At 39.2% G+C, this 25,599-nt stretch overlaps 1 protein-coding gene across 1 annotated transcript; it reads left to right on the top strand.

Annotated features, from left to right (window-relative positions):
* Window positions 1–9,701: 9,701 nt before the first annotated feature.
* On the top strand, window positions 9,702–25,180 carry MTFR1L (mitochondrial fission regulator 1 like). Its single transcript, XM_075195341.1, has 6 exons — window positions 9,702–9,970; window positions 17,328–17,432; window positions 18,505–18,614; window positions 19,861–20,069; window positions 21,046–21,349; window positions 22,128–25,180. The coding sequence occupies exons 1-6, from the start codon at window positions 9,875–9,877 to the stop codon at window positions 22,237–22,239; spliced, it is 936 nt and encodes a 311-aa protein (XP_075051442.1). The 5' UTR covers window positions 9,702–9,874; the 3' UTR covers window positions 22,240–25,180.
* Window positions 25,181–25,599: the final 419 nt, after the last annotated feature.

Below are 25,599 nucleotides of genomic sequence, written 5' to 3'. Positions count from 1 at the left end.
TTCCTGATCTTAAGTCCCATCTAACACAACATCACTCACCTGAGCATGCATGTGTGTGTGTGGGGTTAATCACAGCAAACTCGCCTGGTCTGTATAGCAATGATTACAATCCCCTTTTTATACAACACACACAGTATTAATTCCAAAAATCACTTACAGGAAGCCTTAAATCATTATCATTAATCAAATAATATCCTGTTTTTCAGTTATGTAGCATTATAAATGACAAAATTAACTATCATATGAATTCATTAATAACAGAACCAGAATGTTATTAAATGAAATTTAATATTGCAAAATGGCAACAATGCTTAAGGAATAGAACAAAAATGATATACAGTAATATTATGCAAAACAGGTTATTAAAAAATAAAGGGAGTGTTTACTCGTATCTTAAGCTGGGTACACACTACAGAATTACAGCATACACATTAGCCTTGTTTTAGACGATAAAGGGAAGAGTGGACGTCCCTTTAGCGACTTTTTACAGCCATGTTGTGAGCAATGATTGCAATTTCGTCGTGGATTGGTCGGAAGTTTATACACACTACACAACGGAAACGAGATTGGAACGAAAATATTTAACGGTACGACCAACCAAATGAGGCGACAATCGTCCATTTGGGCAGACTTTCGACCATCGTGTCACTACACACTGACCCGACTTTTGAACGAGCGGTCGTATGTCGGCTGGTTGAGCCGATTATTGGACAAAAACCCTGTAGTGTGTACCCAGCTTAAGCAGTCTGCCCAAAACTTTAAATGACTGAAACAATCTTTCTACGAAAAAGGGTGCAAAGTAGATAAGGCCCTAGCCTCGAGGTTGATATCTCAGGGAGCACACACATACATTATGGTCAGCAAAAACAAATTAATTGATACATTACCCTGAAGCCGTTCTCACAAAATTTCAAAATTACTACACCAATTTGTATAACCTTTCTAGCCAATCTAGCTCTTACTGCCATCCTACAGACAATCTAATAGACAAGTTTCTACAGGCAGCTCATTTACCTAAATTATCTAGACAATCATAAAAAAAATTGGACAAAATAATTACTCTGTAGGAAATTGACCTCACTATAAAAGAACAGAAGCAGCCAAAGCACCGCTCTAGATGGTATCTTCACTGCAAATTAGTGAACCTTTCACTTTCAAGATGCTGGAGGCTAGGAAAGTGATTATCTATATGGAGGGCAACTATCTACACAGCTGTACTAGGTATAGGCCAATCTCTCCTCATAGCCACAACATCAAAATATTTGCAAAAATATTAGCGAAACGTGTTCCAGGTATTAAATCATACTACGTTGCATCTCATTTTTCACAAATTTTGGCTTCTTATTTCTCCCCCCAACACAATTTCTTGGGTTGCTATTGAATCTAACCTCTTGGAATTTATCCTAACTGGGGACTGCAAAAATAGCACAGACCTCCATCCTTATCGTTACCTCCAACAGTTAAATTTAACATTAAAATCTGGGATCGGAATGCATTTATGTATAATTTTACTAGCTCCCACTCCCCCATCTGGGACAAGCAAACCTTCCTTCTGGTACTCTCTCCTAGTAAACCTTCCAGCTGGATCCATGCTGACAGGGCTAGCCTTGTTAAAGAAAGTATGCGAAACGCACGTCAGCTTTCGCCTCGCTATGCTTTATTGCCATAGATCCTTTCTCTTCTTTTAGTCCTAGATAACATTCAGCGACACTACCCCTGGTATATCCAGGGCGTAAACCGCTTAGATCAGCGTTCTTTTCTTTAACTTTATTATAAGTAGGCTACTCTTAAGATAGCACTTATTCAGGAGTGACAGTATCACAGCATTCCACTAGGAAGGGGATAAGCCTTTTATTAAGTTCAATCTCCATACAGAGGATGTTACCTGTATAGAGCCGTCTGAACCTGGTGCAGGATATTTCTCAATGGCTTTTTTCTCTTGCACCTAACTAATTCTCAGATATAATATTTATTTATCTGTCAAATTTTAAACAGCTTCTGTTATATTATATCTATTAGGACACCAAAAGAGATTATATAATCTATATTGAAAGTTTAACAATTTACTATTGTGATTATTGATTCACCACTTATGTATACCCAACATAGCGAGGCCGGGCAGCAGCAGCTGCCAATTTTAATCACACATTTTGCACTTTTTTCACTGTTCATTTTTGTTCTTAAATATTTCGCTACTGATGGCTCATTGGCCATATAGGGATCATTTTAATATATAGGCAATAAAGTATTTATTTTTAAATATTACTCTATCACTTTAAGAGGGCCCCTTTTTATATTCAATGCTTTCTTTCTTTTTCTTTTGCCAATTTCTATGAGCTATACGTGGTAGGAGAACACCACCCAAGTAATTGTTGAACATTTACAATTCAATTATATATTATTATATATAACATACAGGGTGAATGATTGCCTGGTGCGGTGGATACTTTCTTTACAAGTATTACAGATGTTATCATACACCAGAAAAACTAAATATGTTTCCTAATGCCAAGCCATGATGTTGATGGAATTGTGGTCACAGGAGAACTATATTTCATGTTTGTTTTGCCTGCCCAATAATCGCTCCCTACTAGGACATGGTTCATTGCCTCCTGTACTCTATACTAGAAGCACTATCCAGAAGGAACCACAAATTTCCCTCCTTTGCTACACCTCCCATCCAAAATCTTAGTAAACATTAATAAAAGCTGGTCTCTCATATTTTAGAGTCCACTTACTGTGTACTAGCCAGAAACTGGAAAAAATCCCTCTAACTTCCTTCCAAAAACTAGAAAAATATATCTCTCTGTGACAGGATGGACCACCTATGCCACCCTGTCTGTTGTCTCTGGGAACCGGCTGGGCTTACTGTGTCACCGTTCCATTTTCTTAATCCCAAATGCGCCCTCTAGCCGCAGTAGTAGGGGCTTAAGCTGCTGCCACCACTGGACTCCTTACCGGCATCCAGAACTGGGTTCCTTCTGGGTAACTCTCGCTGCTAGGGTACCCCCTTGCTGGTACAACTAGGCTGGTATACCTGACCTCTTGCCTTCATCATCATCATCTTCATCATTTTATTTACATGATCCCTTTCAGATCAGGTTTGCTGTGGATGGCTCTCCCTGGCCTATCATACTGGCCAGAGCTGCAGGTAGCGGGCAAATCGTTGGCACTGTAATGCTGGGTCCACCTCAGATCAACCAGAGAATAGATTAGATTTGGGTATAATCTATAGGTCACAGGAATTTACAGCAGGGAAACTAGTCTTCAAAGGAGGTTCTTGAAGCAAAAGATGGTTTATTAACTCTAGTAGTCCTAACAAAGACAGTTCACATGCTAGTCTGTGGTACTAGCGATCTTTCCAGAAGTATAGATGGTACAAGAATGATACATGCTCAAAGAGCTTACTTTTTATACAGTTCTGACAAAACTCCTGGCAGGGGATAAGCCAGCCCCTTGATTCAAGATGATTCCGCAACCTCTGAGTTATTTTTAGTATCAGGATACGATATGTTTTCCCAAAAATGGATTTACATGCAATGCAAAGCTAACAATATTTACACTACTCTGTTATGTGCTAAAACTTGATGCTTGCATTATCTCAAATACACCCATGCCAGACAGACAGGCAGCAGCCCCCTGCTGGGTATACAGGCTAAACAGGTGTTTGTCACTTCACATAAAAAGACTTACTTAGCATTTCCTGCTATTAGCAAACACACTTCCTCTAGCAAAGTTACGAACCCAAATAATGACACTTCCATACAAAACACATCCCGATGTAACACGAAAAGTGAATTTGCAATTATATACATTGGTGCCTGCACAAATTAATTGAAATACATTTCTACAATAAATTACTTCTACATGGCCCAGCCAGAAACAAGTTATTTATAAGTGATCTAGCCACACTTGCATGTTACATACATGGAAAAAATAACATACTATCTCCATGACAGGGAACACGTATTTGAACAGATCTGCACCCCAAGGCTATTCAGAGAGCGCTTACCCTAACTATGCTCATGCTAGAATACATTTTCCCACTCCACTTATCCATAAGATCTCTCCTGGGAATCTCTACCTTTTCCTCCTACAGGGAACATCCATCCCCAGTCATATACTTGATTGATAACTGGATCGATGATCATGATAATTGGTTCTACATTGGAATCTTTCCCCTTCACACCTTTAAAAATGCAAGGCTATATACTAATAGGGAGAAACTATATATTAACACCTGCTGCATATAGAGTTAATACAGATTCATAGTATATATGTAAATTAAATGCAGTAGAAGTGGTGGTATGACACAGCACCGTATACCAGCCCACTTTGACTACTGTAACTGACTGTAAACATTGTTCATTTTTGTACTTCCCTTCCCTCGTCACTGTTAGGTAGCCTCCCCACCATGTACCTATTCAATACGGGAACCTCTTATGTTACCTGTAATGAACCTCCATTTAGGCCATGCTGAAAGCCAGAAGCAGAGAAGTGATATTCATTACTGTACATTACTGGGAAGCAAAAGGGGTGGAGAGATTGCTGGATTGTGGAAGATGTATGGTAGAGATGGGGATTTTTAATAATGGCCCACTTTATGTAAATCACTTGCAGTATTGTTTAGTACTAGGTAAATTTTGCTACACTACAATCCTCACCATTATGTATTTACTGAACATGGTTATTATGCAGTTATGTTGTATTTTATATGCAAAGCTTAGAGAATAACACATATGTTAATAATTATTGCATAGTAGTCCTGTGTATGGAGGCATCTGCATAATGATAGCAAAAGAAACTAGGAGATTTCTTGAGTGTAGTGTAAAATGTGGGGTTGGGTACGGAATAATGATGCTCATTATTCCGACACTACTTACCCCGACGTGGAGAGACTGAAGGGCTCCTTCCCCGACCAGCGTGCAGGACGACTTCTGTGTATTGCGACTGGAAGTGATGGTGATCCGTGAAGAAGAAGGTGCCAGCTGATGATGTCACCGATAACCGCGACCCGGTCATCAGTGCTGTGAAGGGGGTAATACATTACATTACCCTCTTCATCGCTGATGATGCCGCCTTCTTCAGGGATCGCCATCACTTCCAGTCGCAATACACAGAAGTCGTCCTGCACGCTGGTCGGGGAAGGAGCCCTTCAGTCTCTCCACGTTGGGGTAAGTAGTTTTGGGGTCGTCGGCATCAATATGCTGACAACCACCGAAAATGTGCACGTGCAACAAATAATGCGATGGCACACTGTCACTATAATTTATATGAAAGTTTGGAAACGTCCACAATATAAGACACATATCTCCTATTGGAAGTTTATAATCATCCATTAAAGATAGGGGGCCTTCACTCCTCTGCATCATCATTATTAATGTCCAATTGCCAATATACTTTGTTTTAGACCCTATTCAAGCAATAGATGTTATTTTATATAAATGTATGAGCTTTATTTTTCAGATAGGCTGAAATATTTTCCATTCCATTGCCACATTTTGCAGTGAAGTAAGGACAAAAGTGATGCTTCAGCAAATTTCCATTGGCTTGCCAGTAAACATTTGGCCCATTTAGGATCTGTGAATCTAGTTTGTCTACATCTTTGTCAATTTCTTCTACTGGCATGCCCAGTAAGAAGGATCAACATTCTTAGAGATGGGGCATTTAATGATCTTGCTTATTAAAGAGAAAGTCTCAACCAATAAATCCAAAATATAGTGGGGCAAGTCCAAAAGACATAAGGAAAGAAGCCAATATGCCCAGTTTCTACAACAAATTGGAGAGGTTAATCTGTTAATTCTATGAAGTCTAGTGGGGACAAGGTATCATCTATAGCAAATAATCCCACTTTTGGGATAACAATAATTTGGTCCTCAAGGGGTCCCTTTGAATAATTATTTCCTTGTAGTATTTTGTTGAACAAGGAGGCCAAGTGAGGGGTAAGCATATTGCTAAAAGATTTAAAGCTACATTGATGCCACTGAGGCCTGCTGCTTTACCAACCTCAGTGATTTCTACACATAACTCTTCTGCCATTTGTTGAGAAAGCTGATGTAGGAAGTGTGATAGGAATTGATGGATTGTAATCTTGAGCAAGGAGTGAGTTTAGAAATCTATTAAAGGTTGGCATCCTTCTTTGGTTTTGTGGAATAATGTGATGACCCTTAATTGTTGCTTTACTGGCATCCCACAGTGGCATAAGGGTTTTTTCTGGAGAAGAATTAGTTGCAAAATAATTCAGCAATTCTGTTTCTATTTTCATTGGGGAGTTGAGCAGGATTCTATCAATAAGACGCCAAGGCTTGACATGACCTCTCATAGTGAGGGCAACAATGTCTACTGTGAATGGCCCAAGGTCTAACAAAGAATGCAGGACAATTTTGGCACCTATTAAAATTTGGTTGGGCTCTGAGCTAAGGAAGATCATGTCCAACTGTGTGTGGATGTCATTCAGTGAAGAATAAAAAGAATGATTATCATGTGATCACTCCGATCCTCCATGTGTCAAACAGAATGTGCATAAGGTGGGATATGGCTTTATAATTTTTTAGAAGCTGACTGTTGGAGGGTCTATAGGTGAAGTCTAGATCTACATCTAAGTGGCTAGTTTATGTAAAAATTGGCAGCCAAGATTACCTTACCTCTTAGGTGTTGGGCAAGGATTTTGTGATTTAGTGTCTGAAAGAATCTAAATTGATTGTTTTTGAGTCTTGTGTAAATTGTTTTATTAAGTTCCCCAATTATGGTGATGTATCTGTCCTCGTACTATTGGATTATGTTCAGAGAGTGAAAAATAAAGGTGTTTTACTATTAATATGGCTACTCCCTTCAACTGAGGTCATGTGCATGTAAGGTGGTGGGGAAGCATTTGGAACTTAGCAGAGTCAGAACGAGCTATGGGTCCCGGTGCAGGGAGGTGGGGAGGAGATTATCGGGGGGCCCCCAACCTTCTGAAGAAGTTAATGAGGGGATTTAATTAATATGAACGAAATTAATTTATGATGTGGGGATTAATGATTAAACTGGATGAGGCGGTAAATGTTAATAGGGGTTTTATGATGATCCTGGAGTTAAAAATTTGGAAGAGGGGTTAATTCATGATGAGGGGGGTGGTATTGTGAGGCAGTCACAAAAATGCTCTTTCTATTATATGGGGTCACTAGAATGATACCTGTATTGTGGTCACAAGAATGCTCTCTGTATTGTATGGCGGTCATAGGAATGCTCTCTGTATAATATGGCGGTCATAGGAAAGCTCTCTGTATTGTATGGTGGTCATAGGAATGCTCTCTGCATTGTATGGTGGTCATAGGAATGCTCTCTGCATTGTATGGCGGTCACAGGAATGCTCTCTGTATGTCTGTATAGTACGGCGGACACTAAGATGCTCTTTATAATGTATGTATGTATGTATGTATGTATGCAGGCCGGCGCTCCCATTAGGCAAGGTTAGGCAATTGCATAGGGCGCCGGGCTCTGCAGGGCGCCTCGAAATTAAAAAAAAACGGAAATCCACGGGGAGGAGAGGAGGGAAGGGGCTATTGAATCTTACCTGCATGAAGCTGCTCCTCTCTGCTCTGTCTTCTCCCCTCCGCTCACTGACAGTGACAGGCCGTGATGATGTCATCATCACGGCCCGACAGTGTCTGTGAGTGGAGGGGAGAAGACAGAGCAGAGAGGAGCAGCTTCATGCAGGTAAGTTAAATAAAGACATGGGGAGGGATGAGGAGGGCAGCTGAGGGGAGGGAAGCGCAGCGGCGATTTTTAAAGGGGGGGTGATTTTCACACTGTGCCTAGGGCGCCAAGGACCCTAGCACCGGCGCTGTATGTATGTGTATGTATATATATATATATATATATATATATATATATATATATATATATATAATGTTTAGTGTGATGGTGATAAGAAGGCACGGTGTGATAAAGATGGCTCCACGGCACAGTATGATAAAGGGGAAACTGTGATGAAGGGGCAGTGTGATAAAGATGGTACCATTACAATTATGTTTCAATTTGTTTCAGTGAGTTTTATTTCAATAGCCAATTCATTTTTTATACAGCTAGCATGTGATAGCTGCATTGAAAGCACTGTAATTCTATGGAGGCTCATTACATAAAAATCCTTACAAAGCCAGAACGTGAAGAATGGGGAGGGAGGGGGTTTCAGTGTGGTCTAGAACTTGTGAAGCGCTAGCCACACCCACAGTAGGTTGACCACGCCCACTTGACAATTGTCACTCCCACTTAGATGGGGGGCACCAGTGCCCTCACTCGCCCTGGGCACTAAAATGTCTAATTACGGCACTGAGATTGGGTGGTTAGTATCGGCAGGACCGCCATCAGGGGGGTACGGCCAGTACTGCTGTGAGGGGCCCGGACAAACTAGGGGGCCCGGACAGACCTCTCCGTCTGTCCAGACTCCATGGAATGTCCGGGCCCCGCAGTCACCGACCGTGCCTCCCCCTTTTTTTTTTTTTTTACTTACCTTCTCCGCGAATCGACGCTGCAGCTCTGCCTCCCAAACTCTGATAGGCTGGGAGTGTGGCCGGCGCGGTGACGTCATCACCGCGCGCCGCTCTCCCAGTGTATCAGTGACCGGGAGGCAGAGCTGCAGCATCATGGAGGAGAAGGTAAGTAAATAAGCCATTATTTTTTTAAGAGGAGGGAGAGCCTGGGGGACCATAACTGTGGAGGGAGGGGGGAGAGGGAGAGCCTGGGGGACCATAATTGTGGAGGGGGGGGGGGTCAGGGAGAGCCTGGGGGACCTGATCTGTGGAGAGAGAGGGGGTAACTGTGATTGGGGGGGGGGGGCAAGTGGGACATTAACTGTGGAGGGGTTGTAGGGGGACATTAACTGTGGCGGACATTAACTGGGGGGGAGGGGGACATTTACTGTGATTGCGGGGAGGGGAGAGGGGGACATTTACTTTGGGGGGAGGAGAACATTTACTGTGATGAGGGAGTGGGGGGAATGTACTGTGATGAGGGATAGGGGGCGCATGTATGGCGAAGATGGAGGGGTGCACATGTATGGGGAGGGGGGCACATGTATGGGGAGGGGGAGGCCCCGCCAGATTAATTAGTACTGGGCCCCACAGTTTCTGATAGCAGCCCTGAGTATCAGCAGTGATTAGTTTGGGATGTGTCAGAAGAAAACTTGACAGGCTACCTGTGGTGTAGAAACATCAAAAAATCAAATAGTAATGATTAAAGGGTGTGGATTTATTAAGAAGGTTCAGATATGTCATATTATATTATTTTAATAAGATGGTCAGGAACAATTTATTTAAAGGCGATTAACATTAATGTGGGGTTTTTATTGTAGTTTATGCTTCGTGTTTTATTTGACATGTTATTACACTTAAAACCATCGTACTTTCCTATCTATATTATTATTATTATTGCAGTATGTTTTTTTTCTGAAACCAAGATTTGGAAACCGCCTTCCAGAAGTTCTGCTTTTCCCCCGGCATATCTTTACTTATGCCGTCAGTAGTTTAGATGTATTTTTCCACAATGTCATCCCTTCACAACAATGTAACGTCCCTCTACTTACACTCGTATGCACAGACCTCCTTCCCCATTGGCTGGAAATCTGCACTCCCCCCTCAGTCCATAAATGGCTATGATGTAAAGCCACTACCCGGCCCACTGATGTTTGCGTCTATACCTTCCCTCCTGCCATTGGCTGTGTTGTGGATCACCGGCCTCTGACTGGTTGAGCCGATACTCCCATCCCAGAGGCCTCTATTGTTTGTGTGTACGCTGCCGGTATAACGGAGCTTGGATAGGGCTGTGAACGCTGCGCAGCACCTCAGCGCGGTGAGGTCGCTGTGTCCCTGGCACGGTTGGAACAGCTCTCCCCACCATGGCCTCATTGGATCTTGGATGTGATGGCACTGAGGCCTGCGGGACCCCCGAGAACGCGGAGGGGCGGAGAAGTGGCAGGAGGAAGAGACCCAAGGTAAGGGAGGGGTAATAAGAGGCCGGGGGAGTCTATGAATCTGTATCTACCTCTTCATTAAGTACATCCTGCAAGCAAATAACATTGCACAGAGCATTAAGCAGCACAGCCTAGATCCGATAACTAACATAGTCATGACATGACACATTCACCGACGTGTATGACACTGTTGCAAGGTCCATGGCTTTAGTTATTAAAGCCATTATAAACCATTTCACCGTAGTTGATAAATTATCTTTGCTTTTTATGGCCTTATATGAATATCGAACAGGTATATAATGTATTATAGTCTTCTCTGCAGTCCTGGCTCTAATTCAGTACTAATATGCTTCTAGGCATGATGAGTACTTCGTTTTTGGCGTGTGCAATAGAATGCATATATATGAAAAGTATTTGAGTAATTTCTAATATACTATTTGACAAAACTGCAGTGTTTAATGTGTGTTTTTCTGTTTATTTGATTTTTGTCTTTGCCTATAACCTTCATGTTTGAGTGGCTATGACTATTCATCATGGTTTGTGTTATGGAAATTTTCCATCAAAATCAGACTTTTAGTGACTGAGTGCCGTTTAGTTTGACGTTACGTTTTATTATAATGCCCTAAGGTATAATTTATTGTCAGGTGTTTTGTTTAGACTAGCTTGGCTCCTGATGTCCTACAAATATTTGTCACACAGAGGTCATTATGGTGGAAGTAGATGAGGCTGAAGTTAGCTTCTTATTTGACCAGTTTCTTTTTCAGAAAAGCTTATTTTTAAAGGATTAAATCAAGTTGGATCACTGATTTCACATCAGATTAACACTAAAGAGTGTCCCTTATACAAACTGCAATAGTATTTAGCCTGAACCAACAAGGTTTCGGGCATGAACTCAGGGGGCAAAGTCACCAAATTTTATCATTTGAATAAGTAGCTGTAGTTTTGCAAGGGTTAAATGACGTTGGGCCACCAATTTGATAGTGGGAATCAACACAGGGTGGTCAGTTACATAGAAAACACTGGTCTTTTGCCTGGCCCAGCACTGTTTTGGGCATGAAATCAGGTGCAAAATGGGCACAGATAGCATTTTGATCAATGAAACATGACATCCTCTAACACAAAACTCTGCATTACAACAACCCTGTCACCTATCTATAATACCATCCGCACACCCTTTACAGTCAGATAATGAAAACAAACTTTAAATGTATGTAAACCTTGCTTTAAAAAAAAAAAAAAAGGATTTCCACAAAATCTAATAGTGAAAGAACAGGATAGATAAAAAAAGAAATCGACCAACTGCCAGATGTTAGCTACTACCTAGGGATGTCTCAACATCCGCCAGTGTCTACCAGCTCGCAGGTACCATCTGGACTGTCACCAACGCCCAGCCTGGCTCAGATACAGCAATCTGAACAGCTGGCTGTGACTGGCGTCACCTTAGTCACTTACCAATTAATACACCTTTTCTGCCACAACAAAGGATTTATTATGGCGTCCTTGCGCTCTCCAAAACCACTTATTAATGTTTCACACTTAAATCACATACATATGTAGCATGAGCCTTACTTGGCTTCGTGAGTTCACAAAGAATCACAGAGAATATGCTAGATTAAATTTATTTAATCCGAAAAATGTTTCCAAGGCTTAATTGCAAAACAGTTAATAACAAGACATTCAGAATAAGTTGCACAAATAAGTTTCAGAAATAAAGTAGAAAATAAAACCAGAATCAGTAACTTCCTAGTTAAGATATGTTGTGTGATGAGTAAAAGGATGGCACAATTTCACCTTTGATAGGTCTCCCAAGAGAAAATGAACACAATATTGTCTAAGGCAGAAGATTTTAAACCTTTTTCATATAGCTCTCACCCCCAACTTTGGAGGTTAGCTGTCAATCAGGACAGATTGATTTCCAGAATGTCACAGGGCTTTCGAAGTGAGCAATCTATCCCTGAAATATGTCTGGCGTCTCAGAGGGAATGAATTTCGCCTCTGCTTGGCCGGTCAGGACCACATCCTCTGCATACAAAAAACTCCTCTAGGAGTGTGTTGGAGAGGAGGATTTTGCATACTCACTTTGATGTATCCCTGTTACTAAAGGATTGCCCATGTGATATTTGGTCGAAGGGTCTGTCTTTGGTTATTCCAAGCGGATTCCTCCAGAGTTGAGATCTCACTTTGCTTGCATTTCACTGGAGGCTCTACGTTAAGGGGAACCTTAAACTGAGGTGTTGATGATCGTGGTTGTCCACGGGAGAAATGTTATGGGGAGGTGTAGACAATGGATGACTTCCTGCTTCAGTATTCTAGGGAGTGTCCCACACTTTGGGCCTTCCATGTCATTCGAGACTTAGTTAACCTGACTTGGTGTGGAGATTTTGAGTTAAGCACTCGTTTTTTAGTTGGCGCAGTTGTTAGATTTTACACATGGAATGTACCGTTTAGTGTCCATTAGGGAAAAAAAACTTCCTTGTAGTGAGGTGATGGATAGTATTCTGCACAATGTTTGGGAAATGGAGCGGGGCGGATGGATGCTGCGAGCTGGGATAGACTCTGGCAGGGGTTGAGACATCCCTAGGTGGTAGCTAACATCTAGCAGTCTCTCGCTTCTTTGCTATCTATCCTGTTCTTTCACTATTAGATTTCGAGGAAAACCCCCCTTTTTTTTTTTTTTTTTTTTTTAAAGTAAGGTTTACATACATTTAAAGTTTGTTTTCATTTCCTGACTGTAAAGGGTGTGTGGGTAGTATTATAGATTGGTGACGGGGTGTAATGCAGAGTATTGTGTTAGAGGATGTCATGTTTCTTTAATGTATATAATTATTCTCATTTGTGAAGTTATGCAGTAGTTTTTGTGGAGAGTTTGGAGGAGAATTGGGTTTTATGATGTGAAGTTTCGTTCCTATTGGTCCATTTTACCTCTTTATGTTGTATATAGTCTATTTTATTTTGGACAAAGTGATATGGGATTTTTTTGTTGTAATTTAAAAAAATCAACCATAGCAAAACTACAGCTACTTATTCAAAATGATAAAATATGGTGACTTTGCCCACTTTCCCTCTGATTTTATGCCCAAAACCTTGTTTGGTCAGGCTAAATACTATTGCAGTTTGTATAATGGACCCTTTAGTGTTAATCTGATGTGAAATTAGTGACCCAACTTGATTTAATCCTTTAAAAATAAACTTTTCTGAAAAAGAAGCTGGCCAAATAAGAAGCCTTGTTGGAAGTAGTCTGTTTGTTACCTTCTGTGCCAACCCCATACTGTTTTTTGTTTCACTCTGCTGTCTTAGATATTAATTGACCCAATACAATTTTAGATTACATTGGTCATAGTAGTAGGAGTGAGGATGTCTTCTTCAACTCTTCCTTGATTTTTATATATTTTTTTTTGAGTAAACCTAAGTACAATCGGCATGTAGGTTATGGTAACTTGTGCATTTGCATCTCTTTGCTGTATTGATTGTTTGGGGATGTGGTTGTGTTTTATCTATAATATGTTAGATCTTTTTATTTCTTTCATATTGGTTGCTATAGTTTATGCTGTTTTTAGAACATAATTCACACTTATTTTATACAGGATGTAATGAAATATACCTATTACAAATGTGATCAGCAGTTTGTATGAATTGCAAGGATCCATTGCATGTAATCCCACAATTCTATTAGCTGAGAGAGGGTAATGTCAGCTTATGTATTGTGTGGAGCTGGGGCTATCCTTTAACTGCATAATGAGTACATGTAGTATGCATCTCAAATGGAGGTGGCTGCTTAAATAGGGTTTGTATTTTGACAAGGTGGTTAGTATTGCTGGGGTCTTGGGTTGTAGTCGAACTCATCTGTTTGGAGTTTGTGTTCTCATAGAGTTTGTGTAGGTTTCCTCTCAGAGTTCAAAAATGTACTGATAGATTGGCTTCTGACAAAATGGACGTGTGTGTGTTGTGGAATTTTGATTGTAAGCTCCAATGAGACAGTGACTAGTGTGAATGACTATATATTATCTGTGCAGCACTGCGTAATATTAGTGCTATATACATAAACAATGATGATAATTGCTAAACTACAACTCCGCAGAGATATCTCCGGATCTTCTAGTTTACAGGGACTAAGGGGCAGTTAATTTGGTGCTGCTGTACAGAAGATGAAGAATTGAAATATTCCAAAATCAACAAACTGAGTATGGATAAATATTGAAATGCCTATACAAGAGTAATACAGTTCACACACATTCTAATCTGATCATTTTGACCATTTGCTGAAATATCAGAACAGTTGTTTTTCTGGACTACCAAACTGAACAGGTACAAACTATGCAGGTGCTGGTATAACAACTGGCCATACACACTTCCTTCACCATATATGTATCATTATAGGATCTTATACTTGCTGTTTGGATAATGTCTGGTTTTGGTCTTTTTTTGGATGACACACTTTGCAATGTATACGCCAATTTAGTCAACGTGATTGTATTGGTCTGCCAATTTGTATGCATAAAATACACATTTCCATATTATACATGCACTCAAAAAAATGTGTACATCTGTGTCCATATGTATATTTGGTTGCATCTTACACACTGAAGGGGTGGGCATGCGCAGGGTGTGTACAGTTTGGCGTGTTCTCATAAATGCAACTTGGGTAGACCTGGATGCAGATGTTTATACGCCTGTGGGGGGCTGGTGCACTGATGAGGATCAGCAGCATTATCTAATCGCTTCTGATTGGCTAATTGTGTAATTATACACACTTGTTACTCTTGATGTAAACCTTTTGCATATGTTGGTGTTGTAGAGCTGGATACATGTTGAGATGCATGCAACTGGGCATATACTCCTCCTATATATTTTAGAGAAGGGTTTGGGCACCACCAGCAACTCCTACTCCATTCAGTCACCCAATCTTCGCCCTGGTTCTAAACTAGACTACTGCCAGAATTAACTGTGTATCTGCAGAGAGGCACCCAGGACCTACAGCAACTTAGTGGTAAAATTATAGACAAATCTGACTAGACTTGGGAAGTGGTGGGAGGGGGAGGAGGGGTTGGACAGAGAGGGAAGGAATCTGTTTAGTTTGGGCAGCATCTCAACTGTAAATGACAAGGGGCTCCATCATGGGCTCAGCACAAATGTTAGACAACCAGAACAGTTGTAGCTTGACTTAACGTGTGATGCCAAGAATTGCTTGAGATGGGTTTCCATCATACTGAATTGGATATTTTTTTTATCAATTTTTTTTTTTTTTTTTTTAACCTGGCATGATGAGCTTGTGCATAGTACAATAGTCAGTCAATGTGATGAAATTGACCTACCAAAATCTAACCATGTCAGCCAGCAACACTCCAAAACCCAATGCAGCAAATGGAATGCATGACCTCTGCAATATCATGGAAAACTCTAGTAAATCAAAGTAATATTTTTAAAAACAATTTGTGATACAAATGTTAAGCAAACACAGATACTATCCTCTGGGGCATTGCATAGCTTCAATGCTACCTGTGCAGCAGGTGATATTTGTGCCCATATTAACTGCTGTAAAATCCCAGTGCAGGCACCTTGTTTACACTTTTATTTCACTGCAAACATATTAACGTTGTTAAAAATAACCTAAACATTTTTGTTAGCCATTCCACCACATTTGAACAGAGTATGTTAGGAACTTAGAGCATTTTGCAGATTTAAGATATTTGAAAGTCTGTCAAGAGACTTAAGTCTTTTATCCTATAGTGCCATATACAGAGGACATTTCTATTATTTAGAGACTCTCCACCAATCAGCAAAGCCTACTTTCTCAATGTCTATCTATCTAAATTAATAAACAGTGTTGTAAATAGGGAGTATGATGCCAATACAATAAATAAAGTTTTGCTTTTTATTCTGGATGTGGGTGAAGGCAAAATCAAAGTAATAGTAAAAAAAAATTGATGTATTAATAACTGTTTCATAAAAAAATAACCTTTTATACCAAAATATTATTGCATGCATTTAACAGGACCTCACTCCTCTGCTCTGTGCTGTTGGAATCCTTGCTGTTTCCACAATCTAGCTCTTGGGTTCCCAGCGTTTCTCCATTTCCCTCCTCATGTCATAAAGTACATCTGTCACTTGCAGCATTGTCCTCACTAACATAACATACGGCTGAACAGGTCACTGCCGCTCACAAGATTATCGTACTCGTCTTCTAAAATGCTGCTGGGCACATTTTAGTAAACCATACAAGTTCCTTTTATACCCCTCAACTTCAATGCTTGTGGTTTCACCCAATCATTCCTTAAAGGAGGTCATTTTGTATAGTACGCCAGGATAATGCATCCTCCCTCCCTTGGGTACAATGTATAAAACCTGTTAATCTGTATACCTGGTATAAAGGCACCCAACACTATCATAACATTTGTAGTATATCTATATCTGACATTGCTTTGTGTGCACCATCCTCATTGTGATGTCAGGGAGAGGTGTATATATCGAACATGGTGCTAGGAAATGCCGTATTTTTGAAAGGCTATTTGCTAGCAAAAATATACATTTCCCCACTGTGCGCACACTGCAAATGTGCACAAATACTTTCTTATGCAGATTCAGTCGCATCTTACACTTCCAACTCCTTACTAGAGGACCATGGGCCATTACCCAAACTTTCAGAAAGTTTTGGATCCATCATTAAACCGACACATAAAATAATGTCTCTCATACCTAATGTTGATGGTTTTTTTTTTTTTTTTTGTACTGTTACTTTTTGGCGGAACATATATTCATAGGTGGGCAGCAGATGGCACAGAGGTTAGCATTACTGCCTGACATAGCTGGGGCCATGGGTTTGATTCCATCCACAGCACAATCTCTGTGGAGTTTGTATGTTCTGTTTCCTTCTCCTGAGTATGCTCATGGTATTGTGTGTTTTGCAGTTGTCTCTGTGCTCCAGTAGGTTTAAATTACTGAAAGCTTTCAACCTCCACATGGGGACCTAGTGTAACTGGTTATTCTGTACACATACATTTCACCTGTTTTATGTGACCAGCGTGTGTCATTTAACATGCTTTTTTTTTTGGGGGGGGGGGGGGCAGCATTGAGAGAAACTGAACAGACACTCTGTGAACATCTCTTCTTCAGAAAATTCTTCTTTAGGAAAGTAAAAATACTTTATACTGTTCTATGGTTTAATAAAGGTTTAGTTATGTGCAATGGTCGAAGTGGGGGTGTGCCATTACTACTGCCTTCATTGTAAAACTATCAAATCTCATTCATTTACATTCCCATTAAAGTTTTCATACTGCCACTTCAAAATTTCCACTTCGACCACTGGTTATTTGTGTATTTACTAAATAATTTGTGAATATTAAATGAGGCGGTCTTGTGTTTGTGCTTATCTGTATTTCAGACTGTTCCAGTGTGGGAGAACAAGCCATGTGGTTCCTCGCGTAGTCTTGTTAGGAAAATTGGATCCCATCTGCCCCTGAAGCCCTGTGCTAGAGCCTGCTTTGAGGTAAAGTTCTGTTGTACGATCTTAATCTTAGATTTATGTATTTTGTATTAGAATATTTAGAACATTCTTTTGCACTTCTTAATAAAGAATCAACAAATATTTAGTTATATTGGCCTTTAATGAAACCAATTAAAATACCTTATTTTATAAATCTAGGCTTTTTAATAAGAAAACTTATAATTGCATCTGTGTGACAAATTGCATTTTGGAATACACCAGCCCTTAAACAGCTGTTCTTACTGTCATTTTTACAATATACAAGATAAGATTTAGGACAGGGATACTTGTATTGGTTAGAAACACTTTGTATTTAATGGATCTCCTCCTTCTCTACTTACTGTGGTTTCCCTTGAAAACCCTTTGAACTGTTGGGGAATAACTATATTGACCACTGTCCCTGCTGCCCCATTTCCTGCAGTCACTGGGATTTCAAACACTCTTCCAATAACTTCCTGCACTGACGTTTGAAACCCATCCCAATAGATTGCACATGTACCAGACTTTACTGAAAGCAGTTTATTCCAGATCTTGTTATCTGATTAATACTTTAAAAACCACTTGTACACTGTTGGTTGTAAACACTGAAGCTATATCACTCAAAAGTTTGCTATTCCCAAATTAAGGAGACACCTAGGAGCAATAGGTAAAGTACAGAGTTCTGCTGCTTTAAAAGTCTGCAATTATGAAAGCAATGTTTCATGTAGAGTTAAAATTTTACCACTGATTTTAACCTGTTTAATGATTTAAATTCATTTTTACAAGCATTTTATTTCCCCTGTAACAGATTTTTACATACTCCTATTTGTTTTATCCCGGGGCTCTGCTGGTTCTGTATTCTAGAACTGGTAAATGAATGATAACCAATTTTAAATAACCGAGGGATGTGTGAGGACCAATCGCAAGCTGCAATCTATTGCTGGTTCTAATTGGTCCTTCAGCTCTCCCCCTCCACCTGATTTTCGGCCGGGGCTGTGTGAAATGGAGGCTCTTATTTAAGCTTCAACACCTTATCTTCTGCAACATCTATGCAGTTAAATGTTCTTTGAGTACATGGTATTTTTTTCTCTTTTAGGCGCTACCGAGTACTTCTGATCTATATTTCACTGATGCACCAATGGTTCCCTCATTAGCTGATATTAAGTGGATTGCTGCAGATGATGATGAAACATATGCACGAGTCAGGTATTTATTTCTTGTTTCTATCAAATATCAACAGAATTGTTTGTTTGACCATAATCAGCATATTATGGTGCAATACAAGCACATTTGAGACTATCCTTCCAAGTATTTCAGTGTTCTCCTGGCTTTCTAATATCTTCTATAGGATCAGAGATATATCCCAGCTGTTTCTTCAACTTAAATCTGTAGTATCACCAAGGACAAACCATTCTGCGATGTAAGAGTAGCACATAATATAAATATATATTAATATTACAGAGAGTGAGAGATGCACACCCAAAAATACTGAAGTTATTTTAAAACATATAGAGTTTGGCTAGGATGCACCCCTTTGTCAACTTTAAATTTGCTGCGCACAACAAGGTAACGTCTGGACTAAGTTTCTTTTAATGTTTATCTGTTGTGGACATTTGCATGTAATCTATACTGTAGGTAACTTTGCATTACCATGGATTACCACCACCTTTGTATGGAGCGTTTGTGAGGTTTAAGTGTTTCCCCAGTTTGCACCCCTTACTAGGTTTTTAGATCAAAGACCTACATATTCACCTTATTGGCACTCACATTTCTGTAATACATACACTAAACAAATTACACACTCTGTTACTGGACCAAATATAGCTGCAGCTACGTGAGCACACACAAAGACTTACACTGTTTTATGTTTCTACCTTGTTGAAAAGTATACTTTTTTTTTTTTTTTGTTCTGCTTGACTGATCTAGATCTCTGTTTTCATATTGCAATATAAAATGCTTTAGTTGCTCTTACATAATTTCACATGTGAAGGCAGTGCAACAATTTGATGTTACCACCTGTGTTATTATTTTTTTGGTAATATTGGTGTATTTCATGTGAACTGACAAGTTCCTTCTCCCACTTATTTACACATTTCATGCTTCCTGCATGATGTATTGCATACAGCTAGTTGGATATCTACCATGTGTAGTGTTAATGTCATGTTTAATCGGTTGTGTTTGTTTTTTCATTTTTGCCAAGTGTATGAACCACTTTTTGCTTTTGCCTCATCTGTCTTTGTTTACATAATCGCTAAACAAGACAATTCGTCCTTTAGCCTGTACCCTATTGTAAAACATTGCAGAGATTGCTATACAATGTTAAGGAAAATATCACTATCTTTTTGTGTTCCAGGGTTGAATTTGCTGTGGAATAAGTTCAGGAAGGAGCACTTCATGTATGAGGATTGTACAGTATTAATACCATTTATTTTGCTTCCTCTTTGTGTATTAGGAGTGACGCAAGACCACTGAAACATAAATGGAGACCAAGTCCTCTTTTAGTTATGCAGAGAAATTCCTCCGTCCCCAATCTAAAACTGAAGGAAGAAAAAATGTTTTGTTTAAAGAAATCGGGCATGTCCTTAAACAGATCTACAGATCTGCAAGATGAGCTGAGTCTTCTAAGAAGCCAGATCGCTAGAATAGTTGCTGTAGATACAGGTACTGTACAGATATTGGCATGGTTTGTTGTTTCCACTTTATGTAGCTATTGGAAAAACACAAGCTTCAAAACATGGCGTTTGTAAGTGCTAAAATACATTGTTCAGAACCAGCAACTAAAGTGTAACGCCTGTTATACAGTTGTCTTTAACTGATCGATAAGGACTTCATCAAGGTACTGACAAACCTTTACCATGAGCTACCTTCTAATTTATATCATACACCAGAGCAATCCAGCTGGTGGCCCTCAACATTTATTTTCTGGCCCCACCTTCAATGGGAACCTCCATAAACTCCATTGTATGTCATCACTTTGACTTTATTTTTAACTCTGGCACGTGTATGGGAAAAAATATAGATAGTAAACTATGGGGGCAGGGACTGATGTAAATGATATTTTCTGTAAAATGTTGCATAATGTAGATGCTGTATAAATATAATAACTTTTGATGTCAAAATATGCTGAGGAAACTGCTCAAATAATATGTAAAGCATTTCATGCTGAATTTTCTAGTCCAATCGAAAAATGCTGTGAAATTCTGAACATTCCGTCAATGTTTTTCTGCTAAGTGAGAATTGCTTTTCTGACTCCATCTTAAAAGCATTCCTATGACACAAACTTTAGTGTACATTTTTTGGTGCACCACAACGCGTGCACTGTACATTTCTTTGTTATTGGTGATCCATACGCTGGAGTAAAGTTTTCCATCTGTATGTGGAAGATGCTTTTTAGCTAAGGTAGTTGCTTAGTAAGACCAGAGATCCTGTCTGTGTTCATTTTAGACATGTTAATAAAGTTTTATTTTTCTGTTGTTAATTGTATGTGTATAACTAAAATTCTCAGTCATATATTTTGTTCAAGGTGTATGTATATTTTCTCCATTACTGGGCTCACCTTACGCATGAGTAAAACTGGCAATTAATCTAAAAGTATTCTGATACTAGGAATTTACTTTCACCGGTTTGTTTCTTCCAGCATCTCCATGTTCAACAGATTCTTTACCTGGAAATGTGAACCAAAATGCATTGTTTCCTGAGTTTGCTCCTTCTTTCCAATCGACCACCTCGTTTGTAATTAGTGACATTACTGAAGAGGATGAGCTGGATGTGTCTGAATACTCATCTGCTTCGCTAATGGAGTCTTCCTTTAGTCACCAGCGGCAAATAGAGGCCAACATGTCTGATGATGAGGATTCCCTCTGCCTCTCGAAGTCCAACAGTTTTGCAGATATGATGGGAATATTGAAGGATATTCACAAGATGAAAGTTAACAGAGATTGGTAAAATTCTATGAGTAAATTCTCTAAATTACAGAATGGATAGACCATATCTTGCACCAAAATTCACTAGTGTGGGACTTTGTTTATTTTATGTTTTCCTTTAATATCTTACACACTTCTGGCATATCTATGAATGCCATTTCGAAGGGTAGGGGCAAAACCACTCAGAGCCAAATGGAACATTTACAACCCAACTCAAAGCAAGCACTACCACCTAGGGCAGTGTTTGCTAACCTGTGACACTCCAGGTGTTGTGAAACTACAAGTCCCAGTATACCTTTCTAGCAATAAGCTGCTATATATTGGCAAAGCATGCTGGGACTTGTAGCTTCACAACACCTGGAGTGTCACAGGTTAGCCAACACTGACCTAGGGAAATATTTTCCTAAGGTGTCTCCTCCCTTTCACTGTACATGATCAGTGAAATCAATCTAGCGAACCATCTTTAAATAGCATAGAAGGGTGTCAATGAGAGGACCAATAATACACTGCACATTGTGGTTTGTGATTGATCCTCCCACTCAATTGCTCCCAACCCTGAGGGGAGGGGCCTCGTAGCAGTTTGTAAGAAATGGAGGAGCCCCGTGTAAAAAACAGCTGCACTGAGCATCCCATGGGGCTTCAGAAACTTACAAGTTCCCAGTTTACCACTTTATTTTCAGTGTTAACCTAAGTTTAGCAAAACTGATGGGTTACAAAGGTACATAATACCATCTGTTATAAATAGTGTTTTACATTTTCTAACTGCTCAGCTTTTTTTTGCTTTTATCCCCCACAGGTCTAACAGAAACCAGTGTTTACACAAAGAAGATGATCCTATCAATCTTATTTCAGAGGTTCTGAGGCAAAAGTTTGCACTATGTGATCAAGATGACAAAAAGAACATTTAACCGAGTTTAATAAATAATTTTCTTCATGTAGTAAAATTCTGGAAAGGTCATTTATTTTGTTATATAAAGAAAGCAAAAGGTCAAGACTTTTTTTTTGTGTGTTATTACATGTAGAACGTCTTATGAAGGATGGAAGAATAACCACTTTCTGCTGTTGAGTGTCTTAACTTACAAATTGTTTGGATTGCTGCACAGTGTTAGATGTCTATATAATGCTAATTATTTAGGTCAGATCATTGAAATGTGATTGATAAATGACAAAACAGTCTGCTGAAAGTGAAATGGATGGTAATTACTTCTGGCAATTTCCATGTTGTATTATTTTCTATTTCTAAGCCCTTGGTCACTTAGAATATATAATTGCTAAAAAAACAAACAAAAAACCTTCTATATTTCCATTCACTGCTGTCACTAGCCTATTCCTATAATATTTGTCAGCAGCCATAAGAACCAGCTATATGGGTGTTGTAGCACGCCCAATATTAATGTTGCCACATCCACTGACCATGTCTATACATAATATGTAGGCATAGTTAGTGGCATGGCTTCCAGCCATAATGCTGGCTGTGGGTATAGGAGCCATGTTCCACACCAAGGTGTGTTTTGTTGTAAGCTGTTTAATGCCGAATACTGGCTTTCTGCTTGTAGAATTGCTCCAATTGGTATATGTGTATCCTGGAGGGATGTAAGAAAATTTGCATCCATCTTTCTAAAAAAGCATTTTTATTGCCAATAAACTGCAGATTCCTCAATACTTTCCTAGCTACACCACTGCAATGTTCATAGGAGCTGACAACCTGAAATGAGGAGGAAATGTAGCATCCTTGAGCTGAATTACTAGCATTTGAAGGGAGGAGCATTGTTTCTTCCTCCTCATGGGGTAGATTTATCAAGCTGTGGGTTTGAAAAAGTGGATATGTTGCCTATAGCAACCAATCAGATTCTAGCTGTCATTTTGTAGAATGTACTAAATAGGTAGAATCTGGTTGTTACAGGCAACATCTCTAATTTATCAAACCGACAGCTTCATAAATTTGCCTCCATGTGTTGCCACATCACCTGTTCAGTGTAACTTTTGCATTCTCAACCTGGGAAAAATGCATACTTCACGCACTGCTGTGATACCACCACTTAATAGGCTTTGTTGTGTCTTGTATATACATCTACAATTCTGTGTCTCACATCAAATGCTCAGGATTATCTGATGTACTAACCTCTACAACATATATATGGATGATGTGCAACAAATGAAAATTAAGCATTTCTAGCTATAACCCTTTTTGTACAGATTACGTTGAACATTGCTTCATATGCCAGTAAATGTATTTCTCATTCTTATTTAGTTTGGTTTCCTGTTTTTCTAACTTTGTGGGATTTTTTGTTATTTTAAAATAAACATTTTACAACTGTTACATTACTAAAAACAAATGTGGAATTCAAAATTATTTTCCATCATTATATGAAAAAATTGTTATTTCGTCTTTTAAATACTATAGAGGAGAAGCACAAGATAAAAAATATTTGTGAGTATTGTACTTGGCTGCGTACCCATACTTGGAGCCTATGTACATAGCAGTCTTCATATCTGTGGAAGACGACAGAGCAAGTATTCAGCACAGTCAGAACCAAGTGGGACTTGCTCTGCTTTCTTCTATCCATGATGTTGCATGCAGTTATTGGGTAGTGACCCTGTGCACACAAGCTTCGTAAAAAAACAAAACGCTTTCCTTCTTACTCTGGTCAAACTTACTGTTCTAAAGCTGTCCCTATGCACATCCCTTTCACTAACATCTGTAATCTACTGTTAATGCACACCTGTATGTTTAAACGATAAAATATTGGAGAATCATAACAACATGTAAAATAAAAAGTGAAGTATTACCTTCATTTAAAAAAAAAAAATGTAAATGGAATTGTTTGAAAACCCCTTTTTTTGTTCTTGCCCAAAAAGTCGAACCACTTCTGTAAATATTTCACAATCAAATCTTTACAAAAGTTATGTGCTGACTGTGCCTGATCCTGACTGCCTGTTATTTTGTTTGCGCCTCTTGTGTCCTAAAGGAAAACAATATTTATTTTAAACAACGTTAAACTAGTAAAACTGTGGAGACTTTGCTTGCATGGCTGCAGTGCGTCAGGAAAGCTGATTGTGGAGAGTAGAGCAGACAGGTTTCCGCTGTATGCGGGTGCCTGGCAAACAGTGGGTGTTGCTGGGACAGGACCCTCTGCTCTGTGGTAATCTAGTTGGGGGTGTGGGCCTTGTGTTTTGGTTTTTTTTAAACAAAATGCCTGGAGATCTCCTTTTGCCAGAATGCTTAAGATCTATAGCCCATGATAAATATCTTTTATACTGATGGTGGCTTTATAAAAGTGCCCTTTTTGATTTTTAGAAAGAAATACATTGTACAATTCAGTTGCATTTAAGGAGTACTTGGCTAGATTTTAAATGCAGGAAATACAACCGGATAAATACAGGACTATAGTCTGCTACACCCAGGATTACACTTAATCCCCTGTTATTTCTTCATATTCATAGGTTTTCATTAGTGCTGCTCCTGCACTAAATGCAATTTATCGTCTTCATAGAATTCATTTAAACTGTGACCCAATTGTACACGCATGAAGTTTTATGGCCACTGAATGGTAGGCAGTATTTTAGATTCAGTATTTTAATCTAGTTTTTGCTCCAGGCAAATGCCTCTGCTAAACTGTTTCACCTTTGAAATTCTAAAATGTCATGCATCTTGGTTGTCTTTTTTTATATTATAATTCTGTCAATTAGAGAAACTTGCCTATTTTTCTTTTATGTGTGATGGAGGCAGCGTGGATTGAGCAAATAAGGTGCTACTATTACATCCAGCATGACTTGTATAAAGGCTGTTTATTGATGCAAGTGCTGTACAGAGAATATAATTTGAAATAAACAACTTGTGAAAACTAAGGGCTTCTGAGTTAAATAATTTGTCAACATCTACAGTACAAGTATAGGCATTACTTAGAGGATGTGTGTTTGTTTTTTTAAACTTATATTTATATGCTCCTTTATACTCGGGAGTAAGTGTAGAGAAACCATGTGTCCTATATGCAGATGTGGGGGCTTGGCCCACGCATTGTTCTATGCTCCCTCCCTGGCTGTTGTGTTCCTATATCAGGGTTTGCCCTACAAGCCTTTGTGAGGCAGGGATACTGAATGAAGAAAACTACCATGAGTCCGTACTCTGAATACGTTGATGGCGTCCAGACGTTTGCATATAGCATACTGGAGTAACCAATTCAGTACATAAAATAGCCAATAGATTAGTTTGATATACTAGCTGGCATTTGAACACAACTGTAGGAAATGAAATGTTCACATGCGTG

The sequence above is a fragment of the Mixophyes fleayi genome, chromosome 2, assembly GCF_038048845.1.
Source record: "Mixophyes fleayi isolate aMixFle1 chromosome 2, aMixFle1.hap1, whole genome shotgun sequence".
NCBI classification, from domain to species: Eukaryota; Metazoa; Chordata; class Amphibia; order Anura; family Limnodynastidae; genus Mixophyes; species Mixophyes fleayi.
Note: the sequence above shows the minus strand (reverse complement) of the source record. Positions and strands in the feature narration are given on the sequence as shown.